We start from the raw sequence: 22,128 nt of genomic DNA, 5'->3' as shown, positions 1-22,128 counted from the left end.
GGTACCATATATACTCGAGTATAAGCTGACCCGAATATAAGCCGAGGCCCCTAATTTTACCACAAAAACTGGGAAAACTTATTGACTCGAGTATAAGCCGAGGGGGGGGAAATGCAGCAGCTACTGGAAGATTTCAAAAATTACAATGGTCGGAGTTTTTGGGTGCAGTAGTTGCTGGGGAAGGGGAGGGGGTGTTTTGGTTGTCTGTCTGCCCCTTCCCTGAGCTTGAGGACTGTTTCTTTCTTCCCCCACTTGGAATTCAGTCTGGCTGAATATAGGGGATCTGCAGTGCTCCTATTAACCCCTTCCCGACGAAACAGGAGCACTGCAGATCCCCTATATTCAGTAGACCGGGCACTTTCTTATACTCGAGTATATACGGTATATGCTATTGAAAAGACTTTCTAAATATGGATTTAGGATAGGATGTCAAATGTTCCTGTAGGTGTCCCAATACAGATAACCATATGTAACAAAAACAAATTGCAATGTCATCACCAATGCAGTTTTGCACACCGGTCTCTAAAGGTCAGTACAAGCAGCACAGAGCTTTTACTGTTAATGGGTATTTTCACAGGAATATCTGGGACCTACACGCATCTCTGCAAAGGGGTCCCCCATTCGGCCAGGTGCCATATCAGTTGTCAGTGGAGTGGGTGGCTACTCATGTGCAGTTCTGAATTCACTTTTATGGGAGTTGCAAAACCAGAAAAACTAAAAAATGATGCTGCACATAATATTAGCCAAAATAATAATTCTGCAATTCTAAAGTGCTTATGTAAGGATAAAAAAAAAAAAAATCCCCAATGTGTCCCAGGCCATCTACTTACCTCATGGAATGGAAAATAAATGGTAAAGTTAGTTGTATAACCGATCAAGAACAAATGTTGGAAAACGTTTACAAAAAATTAAACTTTAATGTGCTAAAATATAGAAGCCATTTCTTTCCAATGACTGAACAAATTCATTCATTTTATAGCTGGAGCAACATAAAGCAGCAAAACCTATTACGCACCATGAAATCTGAACTGGGTTATGATTTTTTGCATTCATTTATTAAGTGCCAACATATGAACCAGCTATGACAATATTTGGTGTCGCATTTTCATTCTTCCCACACGTCGCCATATTTGTTCTTCTTCACTGGAATACAGAAAACATAATTTTATGATAAAGGCAATCACTCATGAAATATCATACAGATAGATGACGCTCTAAGGGAATCAAATAGCAACCAATTAAAAGTCATTAACTGGCATGACCTGCTAGAAATGTCAGATTATTGCAAAACTTTGTGCAAACTGATTAGACATTGGGTCTTGCCACAAGAGGGCGCAAGAGTGATTCCCCACTGCCCTATATAAAAACATTTAGAGGCTACTTTTTGGTAGCATACCTGTTGGTGAGCTTGTTGACTGCTAGATATGCCTCTATTATACACTCAAAGACAGAAGTCATTGAACCGAGAGAAGCAAGATGATAGTTTCCGCAAATTATTCACCATTTCGGTCATTCTGACCTGGCTGTTGGGATGTGTTGGGAGCACGGGTTACATGGGAACATGCAATCACAGTGAACAGGCTTCAAATGGCCCAGACAGATCCACCAGTATAGAGGACTGTTATATCCGTCAACAAGAATAATTCCCCTGTCCACTATCCAGACATATGTCACCTATTACACACCCCTGTCTCTGCCCTGACCATTTCCAGGAACACAGTAGAAGGAAATTTGGTCTCACGGCACCCATTATATGTTCTGCCATTGACCAGCGCAGGACATCCTGCAGCCACATGTGTTGCCTCTCCCGGCAGGGCTTCCAACTGGCATTGCTCAACAGGATAACGTCTCTGCCAAATTGCAACACTTCCTTTACCTGCCCAATTACCAAATATTAATGGGACTAGAAGGGATGCCAGCTTCGGCAACTTACAAGTCTTCAGGCCCAGCTGTAACAGAGCAGAGGTGCCACAGAGTATCATATAAAACCCGAATGCCTCAATTGCCTGTGCGCTCGACTATATTACCGTATATACTCGAGCAGAAGCCGAATTTTTCAGCACAGTTTTTGTGCTGAAAAAGCCCCCCTCAGCTTATACTCGAGTCAGCAAAAAAATAAAAAATTGACCAGCCGCAATATCAATGTATAGAACCTCCCATAAAATAGTGGGGGGAAAAAAAAAGAAGCTTTAAAAAAAATAAAAGTTGTAAATCCCTCCTTTCCCTAGAATACATACAAAAGAAAATGACTGACACACTGATATCTACTGAATATAGGGGATCTGCAGTGCTCCTGTTCTGTCAGGAAGGGGTTAATAGGAGCACTGCAGATACCCTATAGTCAGCCAGACTGAATTCCACGTGGGGGAATTAAAAATCAGTCCTCAAGCTCAGGGAAGGGGCAGACAGACAACCAAAACACCCCCTCCCCTTCCCCTTCCCCAGCATCTACTGCACCCAAAAACTCCGACTATTTTAATTTTTGATATTTCCCAGTAGCTGCAGCATTTCCCCCCCTCGGCTTATACTCGAGTCAATAAGTTTTCCCAGTTTTTTGTGGTAAAATTAGGGGCCTCGGCTTATATTCGGGTCGGCTTATACTTCTATACAGTATCTTAAACCCAGGCTAGAATGTCCATTCAATTGTGCGATTCTCCCCTAGAAGCTTATCCTTTCGCTCTAATATTGTTATACCTTATATAACATCATTACATTCACACACAAAGTTTCATTAACTTTTTTTTTTTTTTCTTCTTCTCAAAGAATGTACTATTCATTTATATATGATAAAAACTCATGCCTGAAAAATTTGCTGTAGTATGTGTTGGGGGTGTTTAAAAAACTAGACAAAGTACCGTAACTATTTTCATGGAACAACCTTTCTCTTCCAACAACCTCAGTACTAGAAGTGAACGCTGGGGAAGATGCAGATTGGTGTAGTATATTCACATTTTAAATGAAATTTCAGCTCATTTTCAGAGGCATGAAATAACAGTGAACTGTTGGTTGGTATGGACGACTGCTCTGCTTTTCCTTAGCTGAAGTCTTGATTTACCGTATATACTCGAGTATAAGCCGACCCAAATATAAGCCGAGGCCCCTAATTTTACTGCAAAAAACTGGGAAAACTTATTGACTCGAGTATAAGCCGAGGGGGGGAAATGCAGCAGCTACTGGAAAATTTCAAAAATTAAAATGGTCGGAGTTTTTGGGTGCAGTAGTTGCTGGGGAAGGGGAGGGGGTGTTTTGGTTGTCTGTCTGCCCCTTCTCTGTCCTTGAGGACTGAGTTTTTTTTCCTCCACTTGGAATTCAGTCTGGCTGACTATAGGGGATCTGCAGTGCTCCTATTAACCCCTTCCTGACGGAACAGGAGCACTGCAGATCCCCTATATTCAGTAGACACAGGGATACCTAATGTGTTTGTGTTTCACAGTCATTTTTCTACTTTTATATTTATTCTAGGGAAAGGAGGGATTTACAACTTTTATTTACTTTACTTTTTTAGCAACCTATCATAGCTTAGCTTTCAATTCTCAAGAGCACTATAAGAAATGAAAGCTGCTCTGTGATAGGCTTCTGCACTTTATCCATGTGAATAAAGGAGTTAACGTACATTATTTATTTCTCATTAATACAATAAAAGTCAGTGACAGAGGATGCTGCTATATGGGTATACAGTGACACCTATCTGCACGGTATACGTTCATACCTTCCTTCCAGGGCTGCTTCTCCTGTACTGGTGCTCTAGGAGATGCCAGACCAGCCTTGTGGTAGACGTCTCTGTTCTGGTCCCGCAGCTCATCATATGTGATTGGCTTTTGTTTAGAAGTTTCTTCTATGATGGGTTCAGGCTCTGTGTAATAAAACACATTGAGATTATACTGTTTGATATTTTAAAAAAAACAACCTTAGTTGTGATACATGATGCCATTTTGGTATAAAACCATTTTTTTCCCCATAATTTCCCAATCCACGATAGGTAATAAATGTATGACCACCAAGGTCCCAATGCTAGCCCTCACTAGATCTGTGGTCCGATCCCTTGCTCCGTCCTCACATATCCCCAATGAGAAGGAGTTTGAATGCAGTAGCAGCGGAGTGCAATGGATATTTGGTTTCATTTTGCATTTATTTCTCCTATTGTTTGTAACACTTGCCTCGTAAAACATTGCCTTCAATTCCAGAGGGTGAATTCTCGCTCATGGATGAACTAAAAGGCACTTCGGCAGCACTGGACTCATACTTGCTGGAGTACACGCGGGATGGAGGTTCGGCCGCTACTGGAGCAAAAGTCTGAAGCGGGGCTGTGGCGTCAGCATTAGAAAATTCAGAAGGATTGTCTGTATGCTGGGGAAATCTGAAAAGTTATTTATAAAAAACTAAAGACAAGGTCCAAAGATCTTAAGATGTACAGATATATATATATAGTGACCAGCTCGTTTTACCACCTGCCCAACTTCATCCTATAATAGGCACTACCCCAGTCACTCCAGCAAAATTGTGATTATTTTATCTCTAGCCCCCGCCATTCCTGAGCAGTCAGTGCTGTTAGGCTAAGTTCACGCTGGGTTATTTGGTCAGGATTTTGAGGCGGTATCTACCTCAAAATCCTGACGAAAAAGACAGCTCCCACTGACATCAATAGGAGCCGGTCAGTTCTTTTTTCCGGGAGCCATTCATTCCGGCTCCCGGAAAAAGAAGAGATATGCACATTCTTTCAGGCCGCTTCCTCCTGAAGACACTCCCTCACGACTAGGTCCATTCATTTAGACCTAATCCGGAGCGCAATGCGCGACTGGATGCCAGTGCATTGCCCTGGCATCCAGTCGCAGCTACACGTGTTTTCTGGATTCAGGTTCCAGACCAAAAAATGGCTACAACATGGCTGTATATACTATATCACACCATAGCCATAAGATCTGGTCCCCTAGTACTCTATGGTAATTCTATACACAGTTTATGAGAATTAAAGGAAATCTCAGATGTTCATGACACAGATCCTAACTAGAGATGAGCAAACACTGTTCGGATCAGCCGATCCGAACAGCACGCTCCCATAGAAATGAATGGAAGCACCTGTGACGTCGGCCGGCCGCCAGCAAAGTCAGCGTCACAGGTGCTTCCATTCATTTCTATGAGAGCGTGCTGTTCGGATCGGCTGATCCGAACAGTGTTCGCTCATCTCTGATCCTAACCTACCGCCATATGCAGCCATGTGAAGTTGACCTTAGCCAGACATCCCGTCTACAGAAATGAAAACTCCTCTGTTATTTGCAAAGTCGTAAAATTATTTTGCTGCTTATTTCATTATAGTACTGAAGTTTATTTGGTAAAATGACAGAGATGACCTTACTGGGTTTGTGACCTTGAGCCTTGCCGAATCATCTGAGCCATTGGGGAATTCTCCAGTTTCAGAAATTTCTCCCTGCATTGTTTCATGTATGAAATCTTTCCAGCCATGTATCCGAAGAAGCCAGCAACTTCCAAAAAATAAAAATAAAAACACACTATATTATTAAACACAAAATGTAGACCATCCATAATGCAATGGATCCATCTAAGGGACAATTCACACAGTCTGCGCAATATACAGTACTGTGCAAATGTATTAGGCAGGTGTGGGAAAAATGCCGCAAAGCAAGAACGCCTTCAGTAGACGTATTAATAGTTTATTTTTTTAATTAACAAAATGAATGAATAAAAGAGAAATCTAAATCCCATCAATATTTAGTGTGAACCCTGCTTTACTTCCATCAATTCTTTTTGAAGGAACTCAGCAGTGAGGTTGTTCCAAATATCTTGGACATCTCAACTAAGCCCAGATCTAATTCCAGACAGACTGGATGACGGTGAGATCAGGGCTATGTGGGTACGAAATCATCACTTCCAGGACTCCTCCTCCAAAGGGTGGTCAAATATTGATGTGATTTAGATTTCGCTTTGGTTCACCCATTTCTTTTTTAATTGGCAACTAAAACCCTATTAACATTTCTGTTTATTCTTTTTTTGCTGCATTTTTCCACATATGCCCAAAACCTTTTAATAGTACTGTATGTCATGTTTGTTAGGGGTATACATCAAGAGGATTTCCCAATTTGTGCAAGTACATAGTCGACTTAAAGGGATCCTATCATTGGATACCCTTTTTTTTTTACTAACACGTAGGAATAGCCTTAAGAAAGGGTATTCTTCTCCTACCTTTAGATGTCTTCTCCGCGCCGCCGTTCGGTAGAAATCCCGGTTTTCTTCGGTATGCAAATGAGTTCTCTCGCAGCACTGGGGGTGTCCCCAATGGGGCAAGAGAAATCTCCAGTGCGCCTCCATCTTCTTCTGGAACGCCCTCTCCCTGTGTCTTCTTCCATCCTGGGTTTCAATCTTTTAGGTAAGCGCAGAGGGCTCCGTCATCGGGCCTCGGGCAGAGCCGACTGGGCATGCCCGCGGCCACAAGAAAATGGCCGCCTACACAGTAAGCTATGTAAGGGGCTATTTTCTTGTGGCCGCTTATACAGTAAGCTGGGGTAAGAGACCATTTTCTTGTGGTCGTGGGCATGCGCAGTCGTCTCTGTCCGAGGCCCAATGGCAGAGCCGACTGTGCGTGCCTAGAAGTTTGACCCCCAGCGCCGGAAGAAGACACAGCAGAAGAAGATGGAGGAGTCACTGGAGAGATCTCTCGCAGCATTGGGGACGCCCCCAGTGCTGTTTGAGTGCTGAGGCCTGCCCCCAGTGCTGAGAGAGAACTCATTTGCATACTGGAGAAAACCGAGATTTTTACCGAACGGCAGCGCGGAGAAGACATCTAAAGGTAGGAGAAGCATAGCCTTTCTTAAGAATATTCCTATGTGGAAAGCAGAAAGAAAGGGTATCCAATGATAGGATCCCTTTAATCTTTTGGTGGATTTCCTACACCACTATATCTTTAAAAGAGAGTCTGAGCTGTTTGGTGCATCCAGGGATGGTCATGTCTCCTAAAGTACTTTTCTGGCTCCAGGAGGACATGTCAATCCTTCTGTTTAGGGGGCAGCAGCGGCATTAACCCAAAAATAAAACAGGTGCTTGCTTCAAACAGATCATTTACATATGGACTAAAAGTTAAATTTCTTATCAGTGGTTGCATTTTGATATGTGAATAAAGGCCACTAACAGCAGCATAACAGCATACAAGTAGTTTTGGTGGTTGTAGCTTCAGTTAATACAGCAAGAATACACCAAAAAAAACAAAAAAAAACACACTTACAAAATAGTTTTGGTAATGATCCGAATCTGGATGACGTTGTAAGCTTCCCTGCAATAATTGAAACAAATGTGTTAACATGTATCATATCAACAGTAACGAAATATTAAAGGGGTTGTCCCATCACAAGGTTCCTATCTATACTGCTTGTTAATATGGATGTAAAACTTTTCCCAAATACATTGCTTCAGCAAAACTGCTTTGTTTGTCCACTATCTTACTTTATTCAATTCTTTGTGGCCACAGCCCTGACTTATCTGCTCATGAGTCAAGTGATGTATCTGCTGCTCTCAGGGGGGAGGGAGGAGGGGCTAAGTGCATGGGAGCGAGCCTGTGTATCTAGCTATTCCTGTGTCTACACCATGTGACCTAGCTTCCTGCTATCAGATAGAGGAGAGGAGCTGCTTTCATTTCTTCTGTTCTCCCAGTTATCAGGCTAGCTAATTCAGTTGTGTTCATTATGGCAGAGACAGGCAGTCTCTGTATGTAACACAGAATGGAGTTGCTCCTGCCTGTACTTCATAGTCCAATATTGTGCATATAGTGTTGTTTGAGGACCTCTGATGACATCACAGGCCCTTCAGCCGCCCCATAGGATCACACTATGCGGTGGGCGGGGCTACACTAATTTGCGGGTGGAGCTAATCGGCAGGTTGCATATGAAACCCCGCCCACCAAATGACGCAAGAAACCAGGAAGAAAGAAGATTTTACAGCAGTGAAGACTGGCGAGTATGCGACGTGGGAATACCCCTTTAATTGTACTAAGATGCCCATATATATCAGATCTATGTAGGCAGACTATGCATATTTTTTGGGGACTGGATGATCAGCTAATGTGTATGGGGACAATCCAACTAAAGTCAAATGTTAGAAGAGATAAGGACTTGGATTTCAATGTGCCCAATCCTTTTATATTTTGGAGGATATAAGCCACTGCCAGAGGTATTAACAGCAGCGGCAAAACACATGCACGCTCTGCAAACAGCCATCTTATATGTGCGGCCTGACTAAGTGACAAGATATAAGTGGCATATATAACTATATCCACACACACTCTGAAAGATTTATGAATGCAAGTAACTTTACCATGTAAGAGAACTTCTAATTTTTAACTTGTCATTGTTTCCTATTGATTTATTAGCTTGTTTTGTACACGCAAAACCAGTGACTATAAAGCCAGAATTAAGACATGGAGGATGGATTGAGAAACTTTGCAATAAATCAATGTAAAGAAAATAATTGGAGTAATGTAACAATAACTGTCCCTGCACACAATTACACTGAATGGAATGTAGACGAGTCATCCGAGTCAATAAGAAATTGTAAAATGCAGCTAAATTATTACCTTAAAGGCGTTGTACAGGCAAAAATGGACAACCCTTTTAAAGTTTAAATAAGCTGGGGGCAAAGAATAAAAAAACAAAACAAAACAAACAAACAAAAAAAAAAACAACAAACAAAGTATACTGTCCCCATTGCTCCGGTGTCCTCCTGCGCCGTCTTCCTGCGTTGTGCCAAAAGCCGCTGATTGGTCTCAGTGGTCACGTGACCACTGAGGACAATCAGCGAAAGGCATGCAATGTCACTACCTGTGACATCACGGGTCCTCTTCCTGAGGCCACTGATTGGCATCAGCAGTCACATGACCTCTGAGGCCAATCAGCGACTTTCAGCACAACCCCGGAAGATACCTGGGAGAGTAACTGAACCAACAGTTGCGGGATGACAGCAGAGAAACTCGGACAGGTGAGTATGTAATTTTTTTTTTTAGTTTTTTTTTAGTTTTTTTCAATGCTTGGTTTAGCCTGGACAACCCCTTTAAAGAGGACCTTTCATTGTTTGGGGCATAGGCAGTTTTATATACTGCTGGAAAGCCGACAATGCACTGAATTCAGCGCACTGTCAGTTTTCCCGATCTGTCCCCCAGGTAAAGCGCTATCGGCCCCGGTACTGTAGCGCTTTACAGTCAGAAGGGCGTTGCTGACAGTCAGTCAGAGACGTCCTTCTCCACAGCAGTGCCTATAGTGCTGTAGAGTGTGAGCAGGGAGGAACGCCCCCTCCCCTCCTGATAATACTCGTCTATGGACGAGCTGTGTGAGCAGAGGGAGGGGGCGTTCCTCCCCGCTCACACTCTACAGCGCGATAGGCACTGCTGTGGAGAAGGACGTCTCTGACTGACTGTCAGCAACGCCCTTCTGACTGTAAAGCGCTACAGTACCGGGACCGATAGCGCTTTACCTGGGGGACAGATCGGGAAAGCCAATAGTGCGCTGAATTCAGTGCACTGTCAGCTTTCCAGCAGTATATAGAACTGCCTGTGCCCAATCTGATGAAAGGTCTTCTTTAAGCCTTAGTTATAAAGAATAAAGGGCTTACCTTTGTATATGAGGGCTTGTGTGGCTGCCATGCTCACGAATGACAGGGGAACAGCTGAAATTAAGGAACATAAATTACACAGAATCTACAACGCATAACGTCACAAGTCAGATCAATTAATGTATGCCAAACTGCCACTGGCTAAAGGACACGTCTCTAACTGTTCGTTATCCATTCAGTATTGCGAATGTGAATCAGGGATCGTTCACATCTGCGCCCGGTCTCCGTTCTGCAGGTTTCCGTTTCCTGCACAAAACAGAGGCAGGAGATAGAAACCTGCAGGACTCTTTCTCACCCATTCATTTGAATGGGTTTGAAAGCTGTCCGGCTATGAGCGCCGGTGAGCGTTTTATGCTCTCCGCCGCGAAACCGGTTTTTTAAATCCGTACATAGAGTCGGACATGCAGTACTCTGTGTCCGGTTTAAAAAAACGGTTTTGCGGCGGAGAGCATAAAACGCTCACGGCCGGACCCAGTCTGTGGTTTCCGTCTTCATGCATGCAGAAGACGGAAACCACAGAACGGAGACCTGAACGCTAGTGTGAACCTAGCGTAACAAACCAACATTTGGTGTAATGGGTCGTGGTATGTATATTTAAATGAATGCCGTGACATATTACTTACATCTGTACCAAAAGCTCTCAGAATTACATTCGCGTAAGACTCTCAGTTCCTCTTCAGTGGGAGTGTAACCGCTCTGCAAAATAAATGTTAAAGAAAAAGTCAAGATTAAAAGAGTTTGTAACAAGATGGAACATTTCATCACTTCCAGACGACTGGATGGAAAATGAGGGAAGAGGCGGAAGAGATTTAATAAGTGCCATGTTTTTCTTCAGTCTCCAGGTGGGCTGACAATCTAAGGCTAAGGTTGTAGCCAAACGATATTGCGAAAAGCACTTTTTGTTGTTGCAGATTTTGCTGCGTTGTTTTTTAGCCAAACCCAGGTGTGGCTACCAAAGGAATGGGATTAAAAAAAACTCAGCAAAACTTGCAACAGCAGCTTTTCTGCAACATGGGGCCTAGGCCTTAGCCTAAAGGGATTGTCCAAGTCAACAAGTGTTTTGGATACTGATGATCCATCTACAGTACAGACCATCAGTATATGATCTAACAGTTGCCCACAGTAGCTGTATACAACCTCCTCCTATTCTAGTGAATGGAAGCATAGCTGTTTCTGGCCATATACACGGTGCCGGGTCACTCATCAGATACTGATGACCTATCCTGTGCAGAGGTCATCAGTATCAAAAACTCATAGGGTCTTGGAGAAACCCTTCCACCGTGCAAATGTAACGTTGCCAGTTGTGCAACAAGAAATCCCAATGTGCTACAGCCAAAAGGCTCTGTGTTGCCCTAGGCCATGCCACTTCATTACTGCACTATGTTTTTTAGCATGTGTGTGTGTGTATAATATATATATATATATATATATATATATATATATATGTATAGGGTAACCATGACTTGTTCCATGCCAAAAGATGTTCAAAGTGACTTGTACTGTGGCTTATTTTTCTCCTGAGGATTGAACCTTTGCAGCACAGACACCTACAGGACAGCAAGGAATTTCTGAAGCATTGACGTACTTTCATGTCACAGACAACTCTGCTGTTTTTATGTAAATTTAGCCCCTTATATTACATGCAAGATGATTGGACACTGCAGTGGATTTGTCATGGCGTAAACTGGTATGTGTGAATCCATCCTTATGGATAATCTCATAGGAAGCCAATTACACACGGCATGCAGAAGTGCTACAAACACAGACATCTTGCATTGTACTTTTCAGATATTACTTAAAGGGGAGTCTTATTATTCTTACTTCCTCTAGGGTTTTTTTTTTTTTCTAATGCTACACTTGAGGTTACTGGGCTAAGTTGCATGACCGCAAGCAGTATTTGGCCTCCAAGTCACTTTGTCCCCTCTCCAACACAGTTAAAAAGTGGTGAAAACAGGGAAGAGGCAGGAGGTGGTGTGGCCCGGTGGTCTTCTGTTGCTTCCAATCATGTGACTGAGTCAGATCTAGCCTGGAACCACCAGCAACAAATAAAACCTCAGGGGAAGTATAAAGGCATGTTCACATGGAGGAAAAAGTGGTGGAAACCTTTTCCGCATTGTGAACTTTCCACACAGCTAGCCGCGACAGGATGCAGATGCAGCATCCCGATCCTGTTTAGGCCCAAATGAATAGGCCTAAACAGGAGTGGCGGAATCCGTGGCAAGATAGGTCACGTTGCTTCTTTTTTCCGCTACTAGCTAGCGGAAAAAACAAAAAACAAAAAAAACTAGTGGCTCCCATTGAAGTCAATGGGAGCCATTTTTGCAGTCGGATTTTGCAGCAGATTCCGCATGAAAATACGCCTGCAAAAAACTCCCTGTGAACATACCCTAAGGCCGGGGCCCCACAAGAAGTAAAAGCCGTGATTTGCAGGAAAAATCGCGGCGTTTTACAGTGCAAGCAAAGGGGATGGGATTCATGCGAATCCCATGCCCACTTTGCGGAAAAAAAAGCAGTGTGGACACGCTGCGATTTGCAAAGCCGTTGCAGCTTTGCAAATCGCAGCATGTCAATTATACCTACAGAAACGCATTAGAACCCATTAGATATAATGGGAAGAGAAAATCCGCGGAGGAAAACTGTGAACTTTCTCTTCAAAGCGCTGCGGAAACAGCGCAATGCGATCACACAGCAGTTCTTATTATGGCCTGTGGGGCCTTAGACTTAAGGCCCCATGTTATGGAAAAGCTGCTTTTTGTTGTTGCAGATTTTGCACTACAGCCAGGAGTGGATTGAGCAGTATAAAAGATTCCTTTATATTTCCCATTCCTTCTGTAGCCACTACTAGGCCTGGCTCAAAAAAAAAAAAAAAAAAAAAAAAAAAACGCAGCAAAATCTGCAACATAAAAAGCAGTGACTAAAGGTAAGTGGCTGTCACACGTCTCCGATGCCGCTTATTCAAACAAATCAATAGGACCAGACAGTATGACAGGCCACCTAGCTGGTCCCCGGCTACAGTAAGGCTAGGACTACATGATGACATTGGCGGTCACTCCATAGTCATAGATTGCTGTGTTGCTCTGCAACTCCTTTGCTAATGTAAGTGAAACGAGACGCATTATGACACTGAGGGTATGGCTATGGCGACTTCCATTTGCAAAAAGACTGGATTTTTTTTGCAAACTCGTAGCACCCTTAGGGTCACAATGCAACACAACATTGTTGAAGAAGTTGCAGGATGAGGCTACGTGTATACGACTGTGTGCAATGTACCGTCAGTAAACACAGATCACATGGATATTACCTAGTGCCATCTGCTATTGTCATAACAAGAGACACAGCCATAGTCACCTTGTAGCCCGAGACCGCTGGTTACTACAGACATGGACCGAGGGGTCGGCTGACAGTTTTATGGTCAGCTTTTTGGGCAGGGGGTCTTCTACCATGCATGCCCTGTCCACTAGATGGCAGACTGTACACTCAGATTGCCTCAGTCTATAATCACCTCAGGACCCCTGAAGATAAGACCAGCCAGTGCACATTGTCATGAAGTAAAGCCATCAGTCAGCTCCTGTATTCCCCGCACAGGACATGCACCCTGCACTCCTGGCAGGACATTAGCACTATGCAGCACAAGGTCTGCACCAATATAAAGCGCCGGGTACCTGCATCCTCCTGTGAGGCGGCTGCTGCTCGCTGAGGTCTGCCTGAGGAGAACTCATGTCCATGGACCGGTATAAGAACCATCAGCCTAAGGTCTCCAGCACAGCGCCGTGACCTCTGCAGGCAGCCCGGAAATCCCTCCTACACCCGGAAGCGCTAGTAGGGTGGCCCGCCCCCTGCTCACAACACACACGGGGCGCAGCAAGTAGTCACTGACAGGGGGGGAGACAGCGGACAGGCAGAACTACATGGGGAAAACCTAAAAGCGTCACGTGCGCGTCACAACCAATCAGCCGGCTGCTTTCGTTTTTAGTCTGCCTGGTTAAAATGAATAAGTGATGATAGGATGCTATGGGCAACTGCACAAATTATAACAGGGCCCTGAGCCTGAGTGTTATTACCTACACAGGCAGGGAAAGCGGAAAGCCAACATTTATTTTTTCAATATGGGGATGATTTATTATATAGGGGTCGGCGTAGATTGTGCTAATGCCAAATACTGACACGCAGCAGGAGAGTGTTCACACTGAGGGATCCTTCACACGGAGTAAACGCGCGTATATTTTTGCAAAATACATGAGTAAAAATAAGACTCCCATTGACTTCAATGACATTTTTTACACGTGTAAAAATACGCCTGTAAGGGCCTATTCCCACGGAACACTGCGATTTTGACGGTGCATGTTTGCGGTCGCGTTAACGCGCGTTTACGTGGCGCTACATGCACCGTCAAAATCGCGGCACAAATGTCCCGTAAACGCGGCACATTGTGCGCCCGTTTACTCCGTGTGAATAGGCCCTAAAATGTAATTGAAGTCAATGGGAGTCTTATTTTTACACATAAATTTTGCAAAAATACACGCGCGTTTACTCCGTGTGAAGGCTCCCTTAGGGTGAATTCACACTGAGTAAACGCTAGCTTATTCTGAACGTAAAACACGTTCAGAATAAGCGGCGTCTAAAGCAGCTCCATTCATTTCTATGGGAGCGGGGATACGAGCGCTCCCCATAGAAATGAATGGTCTGCTTCTTTCACTCCGTGCAGTCCCATTGAAGTGAATGGGGAGTGCCGGCGTGTACGCTCCGGCATGAGCAGAGCTTACCGTATACGCCGGCACTCCCCATTCACTTCAATGGGACTGCACGGAGTGAAAGAAGCAGACCATTCATTTCTATGGGGAGCGCTCGTATCCCCGCTCCCATAGAAATGAATGGAGCTGCTTTAGACGCCGCTTATTCTGAACGTGTTTTACGTTCAGAATAAGCTAGCGTTTACTCAGTGTGAATTCACCCTTAGAGTGCTGTCCCTGCAGATGTCTTTATCATGCTGCGTTGCGCTGCTGGTCAGTAGTGTGTCTGCTTTCCCTCTTAAGGGGTTAAGTCTTTCTGCAGTGCTGAGTACTCATTAGGGGGTGTTCACACTACCGTCGGTGTCCAACGGCTAGTGTCCGATGCTAGTGTCCGTGCAAAATCTTGCGCGAACATTAGCAGCGGACACTAGCTGTGTCCGTGACATTTTGCATTGATTTAAGTGGACATTGGGTGCGTTCTTTTTCAGTCCGTGTCTGTCCTTAAGTGTCCATTCCCAAAGATGTCCGACTTTTCAAGCCGACAGCAAAAATCTAAATGTATTTTTTTGCTGTCCACTTGAAAAGTCGGACATCTTTGGGAACGGACACTTTAGGACAGGCACGGTCAGTAAAAGAACGCACCCCATGTCCATTTAAATCAATGCAAAATCTCACGGACACAGCTAGTGTCCGCTGCTAATGTCCGCACAAGATTTTGCGCGGATACTAGCCATTGGACACCGACGCTAGTGTGAACGCCCCCTGTCAGGTTTTGGGCGGTGCAGAGCACTGATGTCCAATTCCTTTCTGACTACTCCTGCCCCTGCTTATATAATTCCACTTTGCATGTTGTCAGTTTCTTGTGCTGCCTAGAAGTGACTGCTATCACCTGAGTCTGAGCGCCATGCTGATCAGTAATATCTCGCTGCCTTGTACTTTCTCTCCACCACAAGATACGTCAGTGGAGATCAGTTAAGTATCTGAGCACTTTTGTTCCCAGGCACAGCCTGTTCCGGGCGCAGTGAGCCCTAGTCTTTTACTGCTTGGGAGTTTGGATTTTTTGCAGGGTTTTTTGTGTGATACTAAGTTCTGTTTTTCCTATCCCTTTGCATAGTGTCAGTATTTCTGTGTTTCACATTTATTTTCTCCTCTATACTTTGTGTTCCCTCTTATTCACCGTTAGTCCAGTCGGACACCCGTGGGGGCTTTATCTGTATCTGCCTCTCCTTCCTAAATGTGAAACAAGTCAGGTTTTCTGTTGCTCTAGTAGGTGAGTTATTTCTCCGGCTGTGTTTGTGCCCTCTCAGGATAGTTAGCCGGGCCCACGGCTACTTCTAGTGTGCAAGGCAGGGCCTAGGAGTATCACACATGAGTTATTCCAAACCACTCACAATACTGCAAGTGATTTGTTATTTTTTTTTTTTCTCGATACATTTTTTGTGATTTTTCTCTTTATCTGACTGAGACTTTATCTGGTCTGGTGACAGTTTTCAGGCCAGTGATCCTCAGATCATAACAGCCCAAAAACTGCTTCTATATCTGAGTACATAATCGATATAGTGTTGCCATCATTATACATATTTTTCTCTGGTTTATCCTAAATGGTCAATGCAAATGTCAGTATAATGTTCAAATCTTCAACCTTTAGAATATCGATCCCGTTTTGTTAGACAAACCTCCCAATGATGAAAGAAAATTTTTCTTATTCTGCGCAATAGAGTTTCTAAAGATGTTATAGGTTGTGAAGAACTGAAAATGGTCATTTATTGAAAAAAATTTTTTAATGTAGATTGTGAGCCCCATATAGGGATTACAATGTACCCTTTTGTTTTCCCCTATCAGTATGTCTTTTTGCAGAATGGGAGGAAATCCACGCAAACACAGGGAAAACATACAAACTCCTTGCAGATGTTGTTCCTGGTGGGACTCGAACCCAGGACTCCAGCGCTGCAAGGTTGTAGTGCTAACCACTGAGCCACCATGCTGCCCCCGTTTATTGAATTTTTAGCATTAACAGATCACATTCACTGACATCAAAAACATCTTGCCAGGCCATGTTACATGCCACTCTGATACCATCTTCACAATTCTTGCATCCATTGAACTTCTGAGTTTCTGCTAGTTTCTACTTGAATTTCTTTGCAGGATGTCCGAATACTGTCCCAGAGCTGCTGTTTGATGTGATCTGCCTCCCCACTCATAGACCTTTTGCTTGAGGATACGTCAAAGGTTCTCCGTAGGGTTGAGCGAAGGGGAGGATGGTGGCCACACCATAAATTTTTCTCCCTTTACACCCATAGCAGCCCATAACTAAACAGTCTTCTTTGCTTCTTGAGATGGTTCATAACTATGACTTTGCTACACAAGACATGGTTCTTCTAAGTAAGAAAGTGGTTAGTCGGAAATTCTAGATACTTCAGAGGTCATTTTCACATTCAGGGACCCTAAAGTTGCCTACCAGCTCTTATCCCTAATTCAGGCCCAAAACATGACCCTACCACAGCCTTGCTGTCACTGCAGCCATGGCTGCCTTGTTGGTCCACCAACCATCCACTTCTCTGTCCATCTGGACCATTCAGGGTTGCATGGCACTCATCCGTAATTATTCTTGATGTATGTCTGGGCCTAGTGCTGCGCCGCACCTCCCATGAGGCGACCTGAAGCGACCGCTTCAGGCGGCGCTATGTCAGGGCCCCAGGGAGGGCGGCATTTTTGATTACCTAAGCCAGTCCAGGACAAGCTGTCCTGGACTGGCTTAGCACCGAGCGGTGTATTGGGGAGGCCACTGGCGTAGCGCTGCTCCAGTAGCCTCCCCTCACGCTCAGGCAGAGAGCAGGCAGTCTCCGGGCCTGCTCTTTGCCGGCGAACGGCGCTAAGCCCTGCCCCCTTCGTTTCGCCACACTCCGCTAAGCCATGCCCCCGCTCCTCCCCTGGCGGGGGGGGGGGGGGGGGGGGGCGGCTTTCTGTAGTTCGCCTCGGGCGGCGAAAGGAGAACAACTGCGACCCTGGAGGATCCTACGCTTTGTGGGACTACAGCGGCATATAATACTGACGGTAAATAGTGCAAGGTATACGTGCACTAATACAGTAATTGAAGAAATAGATGAGTAGTCTATTATTTGGCCGTATTGAAACTTTATTAGTATCTATTAAAAGTAAATAATTAAAAAAAAAAAAAACACAAAACAAAAAAACAACCACCCAAGTGTTCAATATCCAAAACAAAAAGGGGAAGGAAAAAGGACTGAATAATTCATGGTTTCACTTCTGTGGGAATATTTTAAAACCCACAGAAAAGCTAATTCAGTCCAATAAAAGAGAATTTTTCTCCTCTGCTCATATAGAAAGTCACTAAATACTATGACTAAGGAGCAATAGACTGTCAGAAAATTCCCTCAGTCCATTAAAACTTCCAGTGTCATTGGTGCAATGCTCTGCCTACTAGAGGTTTATCTGCTCAGAGCATTATCTAGGGGCTAGGTGCTAATTCCTATAGACTGCTGTATTGGTTATCTGCTTTCCTTATCACACCATGCCTGGCTAGTACACTGGTTCAGTTGTAGCCCCTATCTACACTTTGCTAGTCTTAACTGACTGCTTGGATTAGCCTGACGCGTTTCCTCTATCTACACTAGTATGTGAGACAGATTCATCAGAGGCTATTAGTAAGGGTACTGACTGCTCAGATGTTATCTTTCTAAATCAAACATAATCCCCCCCCATGCAGCCCTGCCGGCACTGATGTATGGCCGTCTGGTTTTTCTGTCCGCTTGAAAAGTCGGACATCTTTACAAGCGGACAGTGAAGGAAGGGCACGGAGTGCAAAAGAACGCACCCGATCGCCATTTAAATGAATGAAAAGTGTCACGGACACAGCTAGTGTCCGCTCCTAATGTGCCAGATTTTGAACGGACACTAGGAGCGGACACTACCTGTCGGACACTAACGGTAGTGTGAACGCCCCCTTAGTGGTCCGGCTCTCTCATTCGGCTCCTCTGGTGGACCAAAGTGACAAATTATTTAATATCTCAAAATAACTAATTTAATAATAATCAACAAAATACAAATGATTATTTCAGATTTTAAAGAGGAGGAGGGTAAGAAACCCACAACTCATGAATACTATTAGGGCCCGTTCACATGAGCACAGAGGGGGCGGATTATGGCACGGAATCCACGTTATAATCCGCCCCCTCACAATGGGAAAACGAATCGACATGACCTTTCTTGATCAGGAGATCAATAGAAGTGAATGAGAGGCGGAAACCGCGACGTGGTTTTTTTACGGTCTATTCACTGGCTGGGAGGGGAAAACTGCCTGGCGTTTTCTGAAGCGGTTTTTACCAAAAAAAAACCACTCCAAATAACGCATCAAGGTCCAAAAACCGTTTCCTAATTAGGAAGTGGTTTTTTTTTTTTCTGGACCAAGTTGCCCCAAACATAATTCACGTGTGAACTTAGCCTTAGTCTAAATACTTCTTGGAGATCTGAGATGTTTGTTTTTTTTGTTTTTTTTCCCCTCAGTGCAGATGGGACAGTAAAACTTTTTACTTGAGACAAGTTTATTATCTTTGCTTAGATTTACACACTTAGGGGGCCTTCACACGGAGTATACGCTGCGCTCATTCTGAACGTAAAACACCTTCAGAATGAGCGCGTAAAAACCAGCTCCCATACGCGCGTATCACATAGAAAGTCATAAGGAAAAAAAGCCTCCTATTGATTTCAATGGGTAGCGCGCGTATGACGGCACCCACTCAAGTCAATGGGAGCTGGTTTTTACATTCTCATTCTGAACGTGTTTTACGTTCAGAATGAGCGGAGCGTATACTCCGTGTGAAGGCTCCTGTAAAATGAAACAACAATTTACACTTAGAACACTCCACCATACGGTCAGATGCTGTGTAAACCTGGCAAATGCAGTAAACTGGGAAAAGCTTTATTTATTTTTTGTAGACTTTCCTAGAGGGCTTATTTCTTAATGTACCTTATCAAGACGAGAGTAGATCACAGAGCATGTCGGATTGAACAAACTACATAGTCTTTAAATCTAAGCCTTCAATTGAAAAAAGGTCACCGTTATTTGGGCCTTTTGGTTGTTGGAACTTGACATTAAGTGTCTGACTGGTACCTTGAAAAAGAGGTTTGTACAGTCTAATGCTTTGTTTTTATCTGTCAGAAAAAAACTGTATAGCCAAAATCAGTTATAGGGTGAATTCACACTGAGTAAACGCTAGCTTATTCTGAACGTAAAACACGTTCAGAATAAGCGGCGTCTAAAGCAGCTCCATTCATTTCTATGGGAGCGGGGATACGAGCGCTCCCCATAGAAATGAATGGTCTGCTTCTTTCACTCCGTGCAGTCCCATTGAAGTGAATGGGGAGTGCCGGCGTATACGGCAAGCTCTGCTCATGCCGGAGCGTACACGCCGGCACTCCCCATTCACTTCAATGGGACTGCACGGAGTGAAAGAAGCAGACCATTCATTTCTATGGGGAGCGCTCGTATCCCCGCTCCCATAGAAATGAATGGAGCTGCTTTAGACGCCGCTTATTCTGAACGTGTTTTACGTTCAGAATAAGCTAGCGTTTACTCAGTGTGAATGCACCCATACAGTGTGGGGAAATCGCTCAGGTAGACGCTTGTAGCAGTGCAGGAAACAGGGACACAGACACTGGATTGCACAAAAGTTCAGGCTTTATTCACATGTAACGCATACACTGCTTTTGCATAGCCACAGGATAAACAAAACAAAACCCTTCTCGGCTGAGAAACTAACTTAAACGTAAGGAAACTTTTCCCTGACTATACAGGAGACTGGCTACCATTCTCCCACCTTGGCAATAACAACGAGTGGCACAGTACCTGCTTTGGAGGTCCGGTCTAAACAGTTCAACTCTGTTTGTGTGGTGCCACACTGCTAGTCTTCACACACAGACTGTTATTAGGGCCTGATTACCCCGCTGACCTCCCTGGTGTGAGTCTTTACCAAACACCCTTTAGATGCCTGGCTGGAACATGCCTGTCCTCCCGGACCACACCCTTCACTCTCTCACAACAGACACTAGCCAATGGACACCAAAATGATGGATCTGGATGATCCGGTTGCCTAAAATGACAGGATTCTCTCTCCCAACTAAGTACTGGCATACATTAATAACATTATTATCCAACCATTCATTTCCATCAATTAAAGTTCCATCTTTAACAGTTATCTACTGTATATATTGTCTTCTCTTGGCCACTTCTGGACAAGATCTAATACTGGAGATATTGGTGCTCTTGCCTGTTGTTTCATATAGCAATTGTTTTACCAGACATCACCTTTCTATACTTCAGCCCTAGATCCCATTTTCTAAACATCAGCCTGTTTAGACTTTAGGTTTTTTTTTTGTTTTTTTTTTGGTGAAGCTCCTGTATCGCTTTTGAAATTATTTTCGGTGAAGGTAAGGGGTCACAACCACTATCTTGGAGGGTATTTGTTCCATGACTAATATATTCAAAGTTGTAGTTTTGCTTATTAAATCCTCAACAAAATCTTCTTTGTCTAAGAGCTAAACAGTCTATTAATCTTTTTAGACTGCAAAAAAATGCTGCTGCACACACAAAGGGTTGCTTTTGAAAAAGGTGCAGTAAATTTATTAACAAATTGGTGGTAACAATCGTGCCATTGGACAAAATTCACATTATGAAAGTAGATCAAAAAGAACTTTTGACGTTTCGGTCGCTTAGACCTTCATCATAGTTTGATCTGAAGCAGGCAAAGGATAGGTGTTACAATAGAGTCTAATAATCTGCTCATGGACATATGTCGCAACGATAAAGTGGATATAGATGAGGAGATGAATAGAGAATAGTTAGAGGAAAAAGAGTAAAAGTATATACAAAGAGATAGGGAAGATATATATATATATGCACTCTGACAAAATAGTGATAGTGGCATATCAACTGGAAATGGAGTATATACATGAATATTGATGAGATAATAAATGTAGATAAAAACAGGTAGATATAAGAATCGGAAAATGAGTACATAGCACAAGTATAGGCATAGTCAAATGAAGGACGGGTAGAGGGAGAAAGGTGGAACGAAACAATGTAGAGATCTGTAATATATACAGTGTCTAGGGAGGGTAATAAAATACAAAGAGCCTGAAAGGAAAGCAATATACAAGAGAATGGTTGAAAAGTCTCACCTCAGAGTGGAGTACTGTGTGGTGGTGTCCGTCCAGGGCATGAAAAGAAGCAGTATGGAGCTGTATATAAACTAAATAAGAGGGCAGAATGTCGGGAAGAAACAACGGGGGAGGAGTAGGTGTGGTAGTAGGAGTCACCAATCACATATGGGCTGGAAGTGCGTGCGTTTCACCAGTGCGTTCCACGGTGGAACGCTACCGCACAAGTATAATGGACGGACGGAGTGAGGGGAGAACTGTGAAGAGCAAGTGGGGACTTCTTATTGTATGGATATAAGAGCTGGATGCCCGGAGAATTGAGTCATCGGCATCCAGCTGACGAAAACCGGAAATGACGTTGTTGTGCAAGGAGCCGGAAGTGACGTGCCGGCACCTAACACACAGGAATGATGCGTTCCACAGTGGAACGCATCCAGCGATCTATGTCAATTGCATAGTAGGGGAAAAGAGGAATAATCGTATTAGAAAATGATGCCTACAGGGGGCCATAGCGGAGCAGGAGGTGACAAGAGATAATGAAATAAAAATGTAAATGTATTGATGTATATGAAACTAAGTGTAGAGTAAGTGGAAAACCGGACAGATAGGAAAA

General features: G+C 43.8%; 1 protein-coding gene across 1 annotated transcript; it reads right to left on the bottom strand.

The window, feature by feature from the left end:
• Positions 1-893: 893 nt before the first annotated feature.
• On the bottom strand, positions 894-13,404 carry OCIAD1 (OCIA domain containing 1). The gene is made up of 8 exons (XM_075261622.1): positions 13,272-13,404; positions 10,233-10,305; positions 9,610-9,663; positions 7,235-7,282; positions 5,354-5,480; positions 4,158-4,357; positions 3,710-3,853; positions 894-1,143 (listed from the first exon to the last, which is right to left on the bottom strand). The coding sequence occupies exons 1-8, from the start codon at positions 13,332-13,334 to the stop codon at positions 1,106-1,108; spliced, it is 747 nt and encodes a 248-aa protein (XP_075117723.1). The 5' UTR covers positions 13,335-13,404; the 3' UTR covers positions 894-1,105.
• Positions 13,405-22,128: the final 8,724 nt, after the last annotated feature.

The sequence above is a fragment of the Leptodactylus fuscus genome, chromosome 1 (assembly GCF_031893055.1).
Source record: "Leptodactylus fuscus isolate aLepFus1 chromosome 1, aLepFus1.hap2, whole genome shotgun sequence".
NCBI classification, from domain to species: domain Eukaryota; kingdom Metazoa; phylum Chordata; class Amphibia; order Anura; family Leptodactylidae; genus Leptodactylus; species Leptodactylus fuscus.
The sequence above is the reverse complement of the archived record's forward strand: the minus strand, read 5'-3'. Positions and strand labels throughout refer to the sequence as shown.

Coding starts and splice junctions, on each gene's coding strand:
- OCIAD1 (XM_075261622.1), bottom strand. CDS start 13,334: ATGGACATGAGTTCTCCTCAGGCAGACCTCAGCGAGCAGCAGCCGCCT. Junction 10,306..13,271: donor CGCCTCACAGGAGGATGCAG/GTACCCGGCGCT, acceptor TTTATTTTGCAG/AGCGGTTACACTCCCACTGA. Junction 4,358..5,353: donor GGCTCAAGGTCACAAACCCA/GTAAGGTCATCT, acceptor ATAACTTTTCAG/ATTTCCCCAGCATACAGACA.